The 18,223-nt window shown below is 38.5% G+C and overlaps 1 protein-coding gene across 2 annotated transcripts in view; it reads left to right on the forward strand.

Moving 5' to 3' along the window:
- The window catches only part of fam172a (family with sequence similarity 172 member A), a 170,259-nt gene that overhangs the window by 93,373 nt on the left and 58,663 nt on the right, over positions 1–18,223 (forward strand). For both annotated transcript variants that reach the window (XM_059550153.1, XM_059550154.1), the window contains exon 9: positions 16,223–16,339. In XM_059550153.1, the coding sequence (XP_059406136.1) occupies positions 16,223–16,339 (117 nt within the window). The remainder of the gene's footprint in view (positions 1–16,222; positions 16,340–18,223) is intronic.

Raw genomic sequence — 18,223 nt, forward strand, 5'->3', positions numbered from 1 at the left:
GAGGTCAACCTTATGCATTTAACTCAGACACTCTCTCCGTCTGTCTCTCTCCCTCCCTCCCTCCCTCCCTCCCTCCCTTCCTCTCCCTCTCTCATTTTTTCCTCCCCCACTTCATCTTTTCTCTGTCACAAGCTTAATTAGCCACTGCTTGTTAACAGGCTCTGAGAGTTTAGCGCATAAACATGGATGGAGGGATAAATTCACGCCGAAACGAGCGCATGATAAGAGAAATCACCCCGCTCCACTATTTCTATAAATAAACTAAAAATCAGCAAACGCCTTTGTGGAGTGGCCTATATTCACACCGACGATAAGACACGCTCGAGGAATGTGTGCGTCTTTGTGTCCAGAATACACTTTGAAGTGAGAAGAGACTTTGATTTGTGTAACTCCGAGATTGCGGCGTGCGCGCCAGTGTTTATGCGTCTGCGCTGACATAGACGTGTTTGTTATGCCTGCTTATTGTCTGTCATCTTCTGTGTGGTTCATCTGGACGAAATCATTTGCATGTGAATGTATATCACTATGAGTACCGCCTAATAGAATATGCAATTATGTATTACAATAAGCCATTGAACATCCGTGATGAGCCCTGTCATGGTTTGACAGACATATTTCAGACGTCTGTTTGACACTTCATTTCGTCCCATGCTAATGTAGAATAGCCTTTATATAGTTGTTTTAGCATTCTGTTGTGTTTAGCATCTGTGTTACGGTACCATTTTGAATACTTCAACCTAATTTCCAAGTCTAAATTTACCAGTGTGTGTATGCTGTCCGCAGCCAACGACAATAATCAAAGTGTCCGATTGAATCCAGTACATCTATCTCAATTTACAGATCGAGCTTTTTGCTTTCACACATGTGCCTCTGACGTTAGTTAAAGAGTTCACAGTGAAATCTTAAGGGGTTCATCATTACATATTTAGTGGGCAGGCATCTGATATAGCTGTAAGGTTATTAATGCAGTGCTCCATTGATCTGACGCACATGTCGGCTCCCGGGGTTACCGGACGTGCCTCCATTTGCATAAGGGCCCTGGGCAAGGTTCCTCTCATGCATTGATTGGCTTGTCCTAGGGAACCTCACATCCCCTCCCCACATTGATCACTTTGTGTTTTTTTTTCCCTGAGATAGTGCTATGCAGAGTTCACCTCAAACGCATCCTCCCCAACCTGCAGGAGGAAGGCGTGTGGAAGAGAGAAGAGGAAGAAACTTTGCCACCAATATCTTAATAGTTGCTGTGCTGAGGGCTACCAAGAGTGAGGGAAGGGTCATGTGATGTGTATTCATGTCTCGATTCAGGATGGGTATTGAACCTGGTTTAGAGTTGCAGCACACACATATATTTATAGTTAGCACTTAGTCATTCACTCAGGCATTTTTTAGCTTTATATTAGTTTTGCTCTCCCTTAGGTCTACTTATAATGTTAGCAAAGGTTGTTTTGCACTAAAAACTGTTGAATTGTATTTTTCGGACTATTTTTCACCTTCTCAGTCTGAATCAAACACGGGAGTCAGGAATCATAGACCATATTGGTTAGTTTACTTAATCACTGAATCTGTTCAGATTGTTCTCTTTTACTGTTTAATGTTTTTTTTTATACGTTACTATTAAAATGCTCTAACCTTGAAGTTAGTCACAGAACTTTGTTTGTTTGTTGTTGATACCAATAAAGTTTATAAGCAGTTAACATTTGTTTTCTGCAAGGATGCATTAAATTAATAAAAAAGTAACAGTAAACTTTTAAAATGTTTCTATTTCAAATAAATGCTATTCTTTCGAGTTGTTTTCAACATTGATAATAGTAAGATTTTAGTTTTGCTATCACATAAATTTTATTTTAAAATGTACTAAAATAGAAAACAGCTATTTTAAATTGTGACAATATTTCACAGTATTATTGTTTTTACTGTATTTTTTATCAAATAAATGCAGCCTTTGTGAGTATAAGAATCTTTATATATAAAAAAAATAAATCATTTGTACTGTAGGGTAGACCTTACTGACTCAAAAGAAGGGTAGTCTTTTTAGAATATGGGCGGTATGTTTTTAGAGTTTTTAAAAGTTTCATTATGTTTATGAAATATGTATAATTTCAAGAGAGATAAAGGTAATTGAGAGCATTAAAGATATGCAATGAAGTGTGTGTTAAAGAGAAACATTGTCTTCACTAACTCTTCAACGGAGTTGAACATACCGCTCTTCTTCTTCCTCTTGATTTCCTTTTAAAAAGCTTTGTCTGCCGCACATGATCCCAGGAACAAACAAATCCCTCGTTCACCTTTATTTGTTTTTCCTTCCGTCCATCTCTCTCCCTCTGAGCCTATGGCAAGGTCTGCACATGAGACTAAGGCTAGTAGGAGGACGGCATCCCTCTCTTTTTTCTCTTCATCTACTCTCTCTCTCTCTCTCTCTCATACAGGTTTTTGTTTTTTCCACTTGTACTTTGTCTCCACTTCATAATTGGAAGCCTTATACTGTGTCCTAAACAGGCGTGACATGATAAAGCAATAAAGTCAGTAACGTCTATATTCCATTTTAGTTGGTGTAAAGTTTTTGTCATTGCCAAGCACAACAAGCTATGAACCGGCTGTGAAGGGCATTTTGTCACTTGCTTAGTTGTGATGGATAGTGAAGTCTGATTGGTCCAAAATTTTCTTCCATTATACATTGTACATGAAACAACTTATCTTCTTAATGGTATAGCGAATTTATTGCATTGTGCAAGATTTCGCTGGAACCGTTCCGGTTAGGACACGTTTTTGATGGCAATATTAACAACTAGGATAAATTCAAATTCTGTCATCATTTATTGGTGTTCTCACAAATTTTTACTCACGTCATTTCAAACCTGTATGACTTAAATTTTTGTGTGGAACACACACAATAATGTTGGAAACCAAACAGTTCTGGTTACCATTGACATCTGCTGTCTGGACAAAAATCGTCTTTTGTTCCAAAGAAGAAAGTCACACAGGTTTGGAATGGCATGAGAGTGAGTAAATGATGACAGAAATCTTTAAGGAAAAGGCTTAAATTGGACCAGGATGATCTAGACATAAAAAAAAAATATTTAGGAAAACAAGAGCCTTGAAAGAAAGAAAAACAGCTGTAAAAGTGCTCTCTTGAAAGGTAACCCACCACACTTTACAAATGTCACTGAACTTCGCCTTCAGAGGATGTTGGATATCGGTTTCTCCATGAGTTTCTGATGTTTTACCTTCTCACTATGCTTTTTCTTACTCATTCCTCCCTCTCTCATTCAGCATTCTGCCTTTCCCTCCATATGTGTTTTTAAACTGATTGAATGTCAGCATGTTTTATAGCAGGGTGAGCTCAATGAGTCAAACAGTTTAGGCCAGATTTCTCACCGTCTTTCTCTCCACATGTCATAAGAGCGCATTCTGGGTATTCATAATATCACACATCTCCATGCGATGCTGATTATTCTATAGATCTGAACCTACTGTGGAAGTCTGCTCGCCTCCGCAGTGCTCCTGCAGGGAGAGATGCAAGCTTTCCCGCTCTGAGCACGTAGTCAAATCCTGTTTGAATCTTTTACGAGACCTTTTTTTTTTAAACTCTATATTTTAGTTATGTACCTGCGGTAAAACATATTTAATTTTTAAGCCCGGGAAGCCAACACTGAAAAGAGATGAACTGTTTTATGTGCCGTTTTAAGGTTTTATGTGCTGTGAATTACGGTAGGTTGTATGAAATAGTGGAGAGATGGAAAAAGGAGCATCAACAGCTCGTGGTGTTCTTTTGATGTCATCTTAAGACATATGACTGTGGCGGAGGTGTGGGGCTGCGTCCCACTGCGGATGCCTGTGGGTTTTTTACTGGTCATAAAAGTGTGCGCACTTGCACAAACGCACACATACCTGAAGTCAGACTGAGATGTCATAGAGATGGAGGCTCCATTTACACTCATGAAGGTTCTTTATTGGCATCAATGGTTCCACAAAGAACCTTTACTATACATGGAAACTTTTCATTCCACAAAATGTTCTTTACAGTGGAAAAAGGTTTCTTTAGATTATTAAAATCTTCTTCACACTAAGAAAAAATTGTTCTCTTAAGAACTGTCCACTGAAAGGTTCTTTGAGGAACCAAAAGTGGTTCTTCTTTGGCATCGCTGTGAAAACCCCCTTTTGGAACTTTTATTTTTAAGAGTCTACGTGAGATTTAGGCCCTCAGTGGAGTGGAACATTAATATGAGCAACATGATTGAATCAACATCTCATTGAGGAATTCCTCAGGTAAAGCCAAACGCATCCTGTGTTCTTTTATAGACTCTTAAGCTTTCAATCACAAACTAGAAGTTTCAATTTCATAATTCTCCCATACTGCAGTTTGTTCTCACATTCTCGCACATGAGAGTCAACATGGAGAAAGGCCTTCCATTGTTTTGAGCGAAGTGGGCAGCAGTTTGATGTTTTTGTTGTTGCATACTAGCAACAGTCGACACGCATTGTGTGTTGGCTACGTTCTGGATTTATATATAAAAGGGAGCTTCTGTCTTGTACTGTGTGTTTGGCTTATGGCGGATGTCTGCTTTTATTCGGCCTGCTCTCTCACAACTTCAAAAAAAGCATCATTACAGTCTACTTCTTATCTTGACATGTCAGAATTCCTCTATATACCCTTCCACAGCTGCCCCATCCCCCTTTCCCTAACCTCTTACCTTATACTCTCCCCATTTTCTACCCCCATCTCCAGCGTATCCTCCTTAGGCTTTTCCACCGTGATGTCACAACTCGATTTACCCCTAATCGCTGTCACTTTTTCTCTCTTAGGCGACACATTCTTGATTTGGACTCATTTCACATTGATAAAGACACTAGGGGGCACTGCTTATCCTTTGTAGCTGCTTTTGCATAGACTAAGGTGGATGAGAGCAGTGTAGATGTGTGTGTGTGGAGAATGAGATTTTTTTTTCACTTGCTTTTCCAATCTGCATTCACAGTTGAGTGGGACAGTTTACCCCATAGCATGTTTTTTCGTTGTCTTTCTCTCTAATTTTTTGTTTCAAACAAAATGAACTAATGTGATCCTGAGGATTAACCACTATTCCTTGCCCATACTACTTTTTACTTCCTGTATCTTTGGTTTTGTCCATCTCGGAGGCCTTCAAACTGACCTGCCATCTCATATTCAGGTCACATGTGTTCCACACACGTACACATACTAACAATAGCCTAGCAACTTTATTTGACTCATCGATGACATTTAACTCAAGAGTGTGAGTTAGTCAGCACCTCAGACGACGGATTGCAATTCCGGAGACTTGGAAATTGAGACGCATGTACAGTAGTCATTTTGACGTGACAATTCTGAATGTTCAAACATCCAAAATAGGGATGGGACGATAACCGGTTTTATTGATAACCGTGATAAAATGTGCTGAAGGTTAGTAATATCGTTTAAAAATGAATTATCATTAAAACCGTGTTTGATTATCGCGGTTTTAATAACTCACTATTAAATCATGTCCAGCCAGCAACAGTCTGACGCAAGCGCAGCGCACAATGTTTTTTTTTTATTTTTTTCGAGAAGGAATGGCGAAAGTCAGTGACTTTTCTATGCTTTTCTATGCTTCTACACTTTTCATTGTAAGGAAGGAAATGCCACAGAATTTAATCTTTCTTTAAATTAAGTGCATAGAGTTGCTTGTTTTATTAGTTGTTTGTTGATTATTAAATATAAAACTTGCTGAAATGTTTTCAGTGTGAGCATCAACTATTTTTGAACACTTTCATCTCGTTTCAACAAAACCGTGATAATATTGATAATCGTGATAATTTTAGTCACTATAATCGTGATATTAAATTTTCATACCGTCCCATCCCTAATCCAAAATGAAGAAGAAAATTAAAAGAAACATAAAAGATACTTTATGATTCCTATAATTGACACATCTCGGTTTGCGAACTCCATGAATATTGCTCTTCACATACAGAGGCGTCAAACATGACAAAGAACAAAGGAAACGGCAGAAACTAGCTTCTCACTATTATAACCACAGAAGGAAAATTCACAAATGACAAGATAATCACTGCATTCGGACTTATTTTTATCAGCACATAAATGTCTTCCGTGGTTTCAAACGAAATAAATAAAATGTTGTTGTTTTTTTTTCCTTGAATTTCCTCAGCTGTGGTTGGTAATTACCACACTCTGACAAATCGCTGACAGCAGTTAAATAGTTAAAAAGATAATTCTGCAGTAAGTGGTGTAGTAGGGGGAAAGGTCATTCTTGGTCTATTTAGTACGTTGAATCCCTTTCCTAGCAAATCCAGACTTTGTTCCTTTGTGCTTGAGTGACATGGGCTTTCTCTGTAATAACATCCCTAGTAATGGGCCATAATAATAGATATTGTGCTAATCAGAAAGTATACTACTAAGTATACTAATAAGCATCGAACTGACAACCATCAATAAACGGATTGTACGACAATGCTACTTTTTATTTGGTTGAATGCTAATTACTGCAGTTAATTTTGTGATATGTGTGTTATTTGTATCAATTAAAACATCATTACTGTGTTCTTTTTAAAAGTCTTTTAAGGAAATTTAGATTCTTGTTACTGCTAAGATAAATGACGCTCTTGGTGCTTTGGTATAATTTTTTATGCTAAAGTAATTTTTTACTTGACTATTTTCGTTTTCAAATCAAGATTCAAATAAATAAAATAATGAATACAGTTTTGACACTCAAATTATTAGCAAATAAAGATTAATTGAATTAGCTGAAATGTTCTGTTTAATAGAAATTTTATAATTTTGTAGGACAAAGTATTTTTTCCTTCCTTTTTTTAAGGCTGTGTGTGTGTGTGTGTGTGTGTGTGTGTGTGTGTGTGTGTGTGTGTGTGTGTGTGTGTGTGTGTGTGTGTGTGTGTGTGTGTGTGTGTGTGTGTGTGTGTGTGTGTGTGTGTGTGTGTGTGTGTGTGTGTGTGTGTGTGTGTGTGTCTATAAGTGTGTGTGATGAATTTTGTGAAGCCGTAATAGGGTTTTTTTTCCTCTCCAGTCTCTCACATACTCACCCTCTCTCCTCCTCAACTCCTGGTTAAAACGTAGCTGGTGGCTATGGGAAGTTAATTTCAGATTGTTATATATTTCCATTAATTTTGGCCGTCTGGTGCTGGACTGCCTTTGAGAACAGGGGTATCAGAGGCTCATTTTTGGGGGGTTCAGAAGTTCTTTCCCTTCGGCAGGCTCGACAGAGCTTTAGAAACAGATAGGTGATAGGAGAGCGGTTTCATCATGTTCATTAGCCATTGGTCCCCCTTTTTTTCTCCAACTTGGAGTTGTGACTGAAAGGATGGGGTGAGTGCCTCAGAAAGTTTAAACAAAACGTCTCTTCTGAGAGCCCATCTGAAAAAGCCCTGCAACTTGTCTCAACGAAGAAAATAAGGAGGTTTGGCCTGACACTGACGTTTGAAAGCGTACATGCACTCTCTCTCTCTCTCTCACACACACACACACACACACACACACATTAGCGAGAGCTTCTTTCGTACACACCCACGTACTAAGAATCATATACAGACAATACACAGTTGTAGCATACACACACCTGACCTCCCGGTACACTCTGAAACAAGCGAGGAAACTCCCTTGAGGTTTCAAAGAGGCTTAGTATTTTCTTTTCTTCTCGAGTGGCCAAAGTGCACACCTTTTTCATTGTTAATAAAACATTTTTGTTTCATTACTTTACTTGCTTTTATGTTTTTCTTAGTGTCATGTCTGGTCGCGGTCTAAAGCAGACATAACATGTAAATATGCAAGTATTTAGATGCTAAATATCTGACTTTTAAGTTTTAGGATCTTGTGCTATTTTCCGGTCACTGTGTTTAATATTCAGGATTAATTTCTGGGCATGAGCAGCTATTATTGATATTCTGTCCAGAGTGACCCTATAAAGGATGTCATATACGTTGTGAAGCAGTGTGTACTTAACATTCATCCAAATAATGGTACTTTTATCATCGTGTGTACTCTCCGCAGCTGTATTTCTGTCAGACGTGCACTCTGCTCTGCTAGTTTGTCTCGGCGCACTGACGGAGAGTTGGGCTTTCCTGTAAACACCTCGGGCAGCCTGACCCCTGTCTCTCCCGCCGTCTGCCTGAACCGGCCCTCACCTCCCCTGGCTGACGAGGCCCAGCCTGTACGTGTCAGTGGGCGTCTGAGTTATGACAGAGCCGTGTCTCCCTCTTCACTCCATCCCTCTCCATCCCTCATTCTTCCAGCCGGGAGAGTCAATGATCCAAAACTCTGTTAAAACAGGGTCAGCCCCACATGTGCACTTGCAAGTTGTCAGTTTAACCTGCTCAAAAATACTTACGGCTATTATTATAGCTTATAAATCATTAAGAAAGTTTAATTATACAAAAATTTCATGGTGGAAATGTGCTGGATGACACATGGGAAGGAGAATTTAATGGGCCAGCAAGTCCCAGCACAGAGAGGGGAAATATTGAGGTTAGCTTTCTATTTTATGGCACTGCCGAAAGGCTGAGGGAGACACATAGTTGAGTTTTGCCCTGTTGATACACACACTCTGAAATATACCATTCCTTCATTTAAGTGCGAGAGCAATATCCATGCCGGCTTCGACAGTTTCAGAGGTGATGAAGATGTTGCTGTGATCGCACCTAGTACTATTCTTTCTTATGTAAAATCTCCCCTAATTAACACAAGACTTTAATTAGCCATCGGGATTTCATCTCTTTATGAGACATCTGCGTTCCACAAAAATAATGTTAGGCACTTATTTTGTAGGTGTGTTTAGAAGCGCTGAGGAATAATGTAATGAATTCAAATGTAGAGTTTGAATTGATTCCTCTGAATTCATAACTAATATAAATATAAAGATAGTATATAATAATAAAGAAGAATGATTCCTAATAATATTCAATATCTTTCATTAAGGCAATTCCTCCAAGGTTCCTACAGTCAAGGAAAATTTGGAAAATGTCATATAATCATAAAATTGTTGAATAGTTGTGCAATTTAAGTGTCAATTGCATTATACTGTATATATATATATATATATATATATATATATATATATATATATATATATATATATAAACCATTCAGTTTGGGGTTTTTTTATTGAAAAGAAAAAAAATATTTTTTTATTCAGCAAGAACACATTTAATCATGAGCTTCTGACAATACATGTTACAGCATAGACATTTATGATGTTATAAAAGATTTGTATTTCACAGGAATTAATTGCATTAATTCAATTTTAAACATTGATAATAATAGGAAATATTTCTTGAGTACCAAATTAGCATATTAAATTTTTTTCTGAAGGACAATTTGACATCTAAGACTGTAGTAATAGCAGTTGAAAATTCAGCTTTGCCATCACAGAAATAAATTTGTAAGTTTTAAAATACATTAAAATAGCAAAGGGTTATCTTATTATAGTGATATTATACAATATTACTGTTTTTACTGTATTATTAAATACAGTACCATACATCAATGTCTGTGTATCTTAATGGACATTGCATTTTACAAAGATCAATTTGTGACTAACGATATATTTTAATTTCAATAACTTTTTCATGACAATATGTGTGGGAAACTTGCTAATGTAATTGACATTGAAATAAGAGATCAGTTGAATCGGTGGCATCTGACCAATTGAAAACTATGTAAAATCAACAACTGCCCACCAACAGTTGTAGCCGGCTGAATGAGCTGCACTACATGTGAAAATACAAACAAAGAGTGAAGACATAAAGAAGAGTTTGCCGTGATGATGCGCACTCCCACACTTGTCGGTACAGTGTTCAGACTCTGCTCTCTCCAGGGTTCAAGGCATTGCAGGATCAATGCAGAACGGGTCCAAAATGAGGGGCCCCATCAGCCTTTTATCATCCAAACCGAGATCTCTCCTCATGGGCCCTGTGCCAGGCACAGCTGCTCCGGGGCCCCTCTTTCTCTGATGAGCACATAATACGCACACAAACGCACACACTGCTAGTACACTATCTGTGTGTTTATTTCGCTATCAATATGTTTTCAGCGTGTTATTTGAAGTTGAAGTATATCGGCATATCTTCTAACTTGCCTCAAGGCGTCCAGAGGCTAGTTAAAGTTCATTACTTGAGTTCATTTACAGCTATTTGTTGCATCTAGAAAGCCTACCATATCTGACAAATAAATAGATTTTATATCAGTACTGTAGTGCAGTAATGGTATCAAATGGTAATGCCAAGGTACTGTCAAAAAACTTGGTATAGTGTGATGGTATATTTTGGTAATTGAAGCATAAACCATCAGTGAGGCCTCAAAGAGCTGCAAGCTTCAGGAGTCGCCTGTGTGTGGCCGTTATTCGACAGTGACTGATGCCCAAGCGCACCCCACCCCCTGTGCTCCCTTCACTTGCTCTTTCACTCATCTTGCCCCCGTGTTTCCCTCTTTCCTCTTGTTTTCCATGAGTGCAAGCTCGACACAGCACCGCTGCCTTTCCTGGCATGCCGCTCCTTATCCTCTCGCTTTTGTTTCCAGTAGGTGTCAAACGCTCACCGCTTGTGCTGTGTCAGTAAATATTTACCCGGCTTCCTTTTCCCCACCCGCCTTTGCTGACGTGTGTATGTGTGTGTGTCTGTCCATGTAGCGTCGCCTGCTTGCCCCATCTCCGCTCACAAGGGTCCACTGATACCCCATTCTGTCCCAACCTTTCCGGGACAACACACTGGACGATGTCATCCTTTGCACGTGGCGTTCCACTCAGCGACGGGAAGTAGAAGGGGAAGTTATCGCCACTCGTTGTCCACTTACTATCTTCCATAAATCAAAAACTGGCTGCTGTGGCGCCTATAAATGCACACCTACCTAGGAATATAGTCTTGGCTGGAAGCTCACAGGGGTTAGATATATCAAGACCGACGCACACGCTGCCTCCCCAGGGCCTCATAGTGTCCTGGTGCTTAGGGTTTCCTTCCTGCCCCAAAAACAAAAGACGGGCAGGCGCTGGGGCCCAGGCTTCAAAGCAGGGGAAGGCGCGAGTGTTGTCTCTTCCTGTGCAGGGTGTCGGAGCTCCAGGGGCAGCTGCCGCTGTTTTCTCAGCCCGAGCGTGGGCCAGAGGAATGAGGGCTGGCCTGTGCCCTCTTGGACCTGGAGAGTGAAGGAAGGCCAGAACTTTCCACCTCTTTTGGAGCCTGTCTTGGCTCGCGAGGTTAGATGTCTTGGTGGGGTCAGCACAGTGCCAAAGGACGCAGATTAAGTTTATCGTGACACCGCTGAACTATCAAGCTAAAGAACATGTATTTTAAAGAAACGTTACATGTGACTGATATATTGTTCAAACTTACAATGAATGTATAAGACACTTTTGAGTTGTAAAACATGTTGTGGATTATGTGCAGTGGTTTTGTGTTGAACTGGAGTTTGCAAAAATTATGATATACATTTGCACTAATAACTACTAGTAAATACTAAGGCTTAGTAACTACTAATAACTACTGACTCAAAATAGTTTGCAAGGCAAGACATACCTGCACTAGTAGGTTATAAGCACTCTGTAAAGTGGGATCTAGTAGCTGAATATGACATCTGCCCTTTATTGATTCAAGAAGGAGAATTTAGATGTGTAAACTGAATTATTGTTGAATAGCTGTGCATGTCATTTTCTCTTGTTACATGTTATATTTCATATTCCTTTTGCTTGATGTAACTGTCAGTGGTAATAAATTACATTTTAATTGAATTATAAATGATCATTATATATAGCTTGAAGTTAAGTTTAAAATTATACAGTGTGTGTGATCAAAGTAGTCAGTGTTACATATTCAGAGGATATTTAGATAATTTAATATTTATTTTTTATTTTATTTCTTCTGATATGAACACATGATGACAGAGGAAGGCATGGTTTAGATCGATTCTTGTTTGAGAGCTCTTAAAATGCATTTGTTTATATATCGTTGTATGTCTAAAATGTGTAAAACAGTGGTATCAAATAATGATATAATCATACAAGATTCATAGATTCTTTGACATTGGTGCGTTTTTAAGTGTAGCTTACTTTACGGTCCAAATACTTTTTAGGGCCAGTGTATATATTTGCCAAGACGTACTGCTGTTATGTGGATGTGCATGTATGTAGCTCTACGCAGTGTTGGCCCTCGCTCACTGGCTGTAATTGGACAGTTAATCAATCAAATATTTAAGCTTCATTTTACCACACAGTGGGATGTCCAGATTATGGCAGCAGTTTGGATGCATTAGTCTGGACTCAGCACCGATGCTAACAGCATGGCTTCCTGAATCAGCCCACATCTGGATTCGCACGCACGTGCACGTGAGTGTGTGTATGCAAAGTCTTCCCTCACCATGGTAATTGCCGCTTTTTTCATGGTGCTATTTGTTGGTAAGCACGTTCCTTTTTAAAAGCCCATGTTATTTATTTATCTCTTTGCTACTTTATTCCTCCCTCATTCTTCTGGGAATGTGTTGAGTGTTTTTTCTCCCCTGCCTCCAGGGACGCCATTGTGGATTACCATTCAGTTCTCACCTAATTATCTGGTGACTTGCACTGCCTTAGACACGTAATTATCAAAGCCCTAAATAATTGTCTTATTGCTTGTGTGTTTGCATGTAAGTCTCATGGAGAGCGTTCGCTTTTGTCGCCAGGACAGCTGAAATGGCTGAGTATTTATCGCCACACGAGAGTCGCCTCCCCGTCTTTCTTATCATTAAACTCTCCTATTTGCTTGTGTGTATGTTTGTGTTTCACACTATTCTATGTTCAAAATGAAGGGCCAAATAAAGAAGCGCTTCCTTTGCGGTCAGCTTCATTAAGGAAAATGCGATTTTCAACAACTGAAGTCGAGCAATTAGCTCACTTCGTGACGTGAAGCCACTTAAAGTGCTAAATGCTGTATTTTACAGTAGAGGTCACTTAAGAGGTCAAACAGACAGAGACAGTGAGAACGAGACTGGGGGGAGGATAGATGACAACAGAGATATTTTATCCTCATCAGCTGCAATATTTAGGCAGTATCGGAAAGACCATTTTAGCTAGCCGGTCCAAAATCATCTTTGTGTCTTTAATTGGGTTTCTACTGATTGGGGTCTCATAGCAACTGGGCTGTATAGCAAAAGATAGATGAAGGGGACAGTCTTAATGGAGCTTATCCTGAGAAAAGGAAGGAAAAACTTCTGTCTTTAGAGGTTTCCCACTGGCAGTACTTGATACAATTTGACCGAATGTCATGACTGACCATTTACTACGTCACAGCATTTTCAAAATCACCTAGTGTAAACAATATATAATAACTACCAGCCCATACCAACTCCTGTCTGAGAGTTGTTACTTCTGTTACTTCAGTCTTCACGTTATCCTTCTAAAATCCTTGCAACGTTGATTTGGTGATCACAAAATATTTCCTATTATAATCAGCATTGAAAACAAGGCCCTAAAGAAATTAAGTAATGACCATGTTCCATGAAGATATTTTGTAAATTTCCTACCATAAATATATCAGAATCCTAATTTTTGGTTAGTATATTACCAAGGCATTACCAAGAACTTCATTTGGACAACATTAAAGGCAATTTTCTCAATATTTAGAATAGTTTGCACCCACAGATTCCAAATTTGATTTCCAGATTTCCAAACACTGACTATATATATATATATATAATTACGTTCAACCAGAAGTCAAAATAGTCTCTTTTTTCTTTAATAAACACTATCGTTTTAATCATCATTAGTGCATGTTGTTTTCACAATATGATGTCATCGGTTATATTTGCATAATGAATTATGACTGGTATTCTTTCTTACCTCTATTTGCATACTGAATTATGATTTGTCCTCCTTGTAGCTTTATAACCATTTACAGCTACTTTGACACTGAATAGTAACTTTTTTTTATTTTTTACAGAACCTAAAACTTTAACACTAATTTTCTTGTGCCTTTCGAGCACTGTTAGTTTCTTTAGAAAATGCTAATTTGACTGCTAACACAGTCGTGTTGAAAATGAGGGAGTGATGTTTTCGTTCCATCTCGGAGGCTGGATGTCGTCTCCGTCTCGTTGCCTCTTTCATCGCACTTTCACCTCTCCCCCTGTCTCTCCTCCTCAAGCCAGATGCTCAAGTGCAAAGAAAAGGGCAGAAGTGATATAGCAAATGTTTCAACATCTGTCTCTGTTGATTTTAGTGCAACAAGTATTTCCACATGTTTGCTTTTTCTTCGCGCTGATTCTGGGCAGGAGGTTGATGAGCACAGCTGCCCGGTTTCTTTCTTTTATGAGTACAGACCAGCTGAGAGAGTGGCTCACGTGGTGCTATAATGCTTAAGCTTATGTACGGAAGAATGTAGATTACGAGTGTTTTAAGGCTTTGGTCCCGTGCGCGCCGTCATTCTTGCTCGCTCCCTTGCATTGATTGGCCTGACAGTACATTATTTATTTTTTCATTGGTTCATATGTTCTTTTAATAATTCCAGTGCTTGGCTGTGCCCACAGGGCATTTCGACTTTTAGATTCACAGTGATGGGCTGTCTGAAGTTATGTGTGTGTGGGTAAGACAGTTGCAGACAGCATGTGTGGAGCACATCGGCTGTCACTGAAGGACATCAATCAGAGCAGTGTGATGGTGTAAATCTAATACACATGTTTCAGTTTTCCCATTGGAAAACATCACAGATTCACACACATCAAAGCTGCTCTCTGTCATTTCCTTTTCATACCCAATACCCATGTTTGCTTTAAGGTTGTATTTACATGATTTTGTCAGGCCGTTTGTCTTGGCATGAGTAAATCTGTCATTAGATACCATTACAGCCTTTTTATGTGATTTAAATATTCATGCACAAGATTTCTTTATTAGCAGCAGCATTTTAATAATATACAACAATTCCCACTAATAGAGTACAAAACTGGGCTTTATTTATTTTTGTATTTTAATTAAGAAAAATTAAAAGGAGATTCTAACACTTAAGGAAATGTTGATTGTCAAAGTACATATTTCATGTAATACAGTTTGCTTTTGTGTTTTTTATATCAATAAACTCTAATAAACCAAAAAAAGAAGATACAATTAATGATGGAGATGATGATAATAATTATAATAATAATAGCAATAATACATGAATATAAAATGTATTCTGTAACAGATTTGAATGGCTTAACTTCACAGATTTAAAAAATATAAAAAGGAATATTATTTACTTGTCTTGCTGTAGAACCTAGTGAAATGCCTTTCTTGTACAGCTTCTTTTAATTTTACATTTTGTGTTTCATAGTAGTTTCAATAGCATATATAGTTTAAAAAATTATAATAATAAAAAAGTAAAATAAAAAATCCCTAATGCTTTTGCAGATACCAGTGTACAAAGAATTGTTGGAACGTCTCAATCTTTTTGTTTTATTTCTAGTGCTTTTTAACCCATGTATATGCTGAATGCTCTCCTTACTGACACTTTTAGTAGTTTTTAAAAGGTTTAATTTGCTGGCCTCCTGGGTATCAATGAAACAGGAAGACATTTTAGCCATGTTTCAGTCATTCTGTCTGTGTGTGTGTGAGTGTGTATATGTGTGTGTGTGTGCGTGTGTGCATGTGCGTGTGTGCATGTGCGTGTGTGTGTGTGCACGTGCGTGTGTGAGCCGCCATGTGCTTCCTCCCCTTTTCTTTAAGAGGATGCTCCTGAGAAAAGCTTATCAGCAGTGTGATTTATTAGTCCTTAGTGCCTTAATAGATTCCATTCATCTCTATACAGTCCCTCTAATTTAAATGGGCTGGGGGAATGTATTAAAATGACTATAGACACTTTGATGTAGCACCAGGCCAGGTGTAGCTCCTGTAAAATGGATCACGTAAAGTGATTGTTAACCTATTGTTGTCAGACCGGCCCTTTTTCTCTAGCTGTTTATCTTGAATGGAATAGTTAGCGTGACAGGCTGACTCCTTTGGAATGCACACAATCTAAAATACAAGGATGAAAAGCAGCACCTCTTCATGTGTTTTTCTCTTGCAGAAGCAGTTTTCATGTTCAGAAAATGCATGATGGTGTTTTGATATTTACCGTGGTTATTGAATGATGAATCCAACAGCACATGATGCTCTAAAAGATGCATTTCCATTAGTAAAAACTGAAAAGCTCTGTAGATTTGGATAATCCTGTAGCTGTTTATTGAAACAATGATATCATATGCTGTTTGCTAACGTATCTCTCTCCCACTCAGATGATTCAGCGAGAAGCAGAAGTGAAGAATCATGTCCGTGCGGTGGCCATGACTGACTCTGTCCATAACGTCTGGCACCAGGAGGCCAACAAGTCCATTCGGGACTGGCTCAGAGAGGTACAATCTTCCATCAACCAAATCCGTGCCAAAACCTTGATGTTCTCAATCACAGCATCAATATCGGCCACACAGCTCAGCTCAAACAGCCTGGCATTTCATTCAGCGTGCAGATACACTCCAGAAGCAGGAGTCACAGAAAGCCAATAGTTTGTTTTTCATCCCACACTCTTGTTTGTCTGTTTGGGCAGATGTCAATAAGAAATCAAAGCCAAACGCAGGCAGATGCTCTGTTAGTATGTCAGTTTTATTTAGTTGCTGCCCTTTCAGCGATGACCTCGAGTCCAGAGACAACACCTGGGAACATTCAATATGCACATAAATATGAGAGAGTGGATCCCAAGCCAGGGCTACAGGGGAGCCAGCCATGCAAATGCCAAGCGCAAACACACACCCGCTTTCTCCATCAACAGCGGACCACCCAGCCCACCAGAAAAAAATGTCTTTCATTCCTTTGTCTTTCCTGATCTGCTTTGCTCCATCAGATGTTTGCTTGCCTTTTGTTTGTCTCTGTGATTTTTTTTTTTTTTTTTTGGTCTATTCGGATCATGGGCTCTTTCTTCTCACTTATCCTTTCAAGTTATGTGTTCTTTCTTTCTTTCTTTCTTTCTTTTTTTCTTTCTTTCTTACTTTCTTTCTTTCTTTCTTTCTCTGATGAGTGCAAAAGTGTCAGTTTGGTGTAACTGGAATATTAGGGGATTTATATGTGTGATATTTTTTGCCCTGAATAGGAACATGTTGTCGTCGATTTGTTCGTTCTTATACGTTCCGGTGGTGTGACTTTCACTAGAGACATAAGAAGGAGACAGACCACTCACAGAGTAATACATGTGAGAATATGTGTAATGCTTGACTTGACAGCTGTAGTAATAGAAGTCCTGCCTTTAAGTTAAAAGAGCCTGACAAATACAGCTGTTCAGTGTGATTTAAGATAAAGAAGCACAATTTAAGATACAATTGTCAGATTGTATTGCTGATTTAAAATGTTGGTAACACTTCAGTATAGGGACCAATTCTCACTATTAACTACAGTAGTTGCTTATTAGCATGCATATTATTAACATATTGGCTGGTTATTAGTACTTATAAAGCACTTATTCTGCATGATCATATTCTATATCCATAATCATCCCCAATACATAAACTTAACAACTACCTTTCTAACTATTAATAAGCAACAAATAAGGAGTTTGTTGAAGCAAAAGTAGTAGTTAATGGTTTGTTTATAGACTTTAAAATAAAGTGTCAACAAAATGTTTTCTTGAAATGTGTTGTAAAGGAGATTTCAGTCTTTCTGCGTTCAGAAGTAGTGCGTTCTGCGTTCAGAAGTCATAGCTTTCTAAAGCTGTATGACTTTATTTCTTCTGTAGAACACAATAAAATATATTTCTGAAAAATGTTTTTGTCTATACAATAAAAGTCAGTGTGATCCAAAACAATGCTGACCTTGACTGTATGGACAAGAAATATAAAAAAATATTCTGTGTTCCACAGAAGAAAATCATAGAGGTTTGAACCGACATGACGATAAGAAAATGATAATAGTATTTCAAATTTTTTGGGGGTGAACTGACTAAAGTGACTTGCTTGCACAGACTATTGTAAATGGCAGAAAATAAGGCTTTGTACATTCTCACTCACTTGCAAGTGCTGCCATACATTGAGGACACCAAAATATTAATTTGTCAGGGGGCCTGATTAACACAGATGAGGTCGAGCATTTTATTTAATTGATTTTCAGATCTAATTCATCCCAATAATTGAAGCCAGAGGGTGGACTCTCACTTCAGGAATGTTAAAGTCACTTTCAGTCCTTTCGTGTCACCCGTTAACCCCCTAATCCTTTTTACTCCTGCAGGAATTGGGACCAGAGTTGTGTAAAGT

This window comes from Carassius carassius, chromosome 5 (genome assembly GCF_963082965.1).
Source record: "Carassius carassius chromosome 5, fCarCar2.1, whole genome shotgun sequence".
Classification (NCBI taxonomy): Eukaryota; Metazoa; Chordata; class Actinopteri; order Cypriniformes; family Cyprinidae; genus Carassius; species Carassius carassius.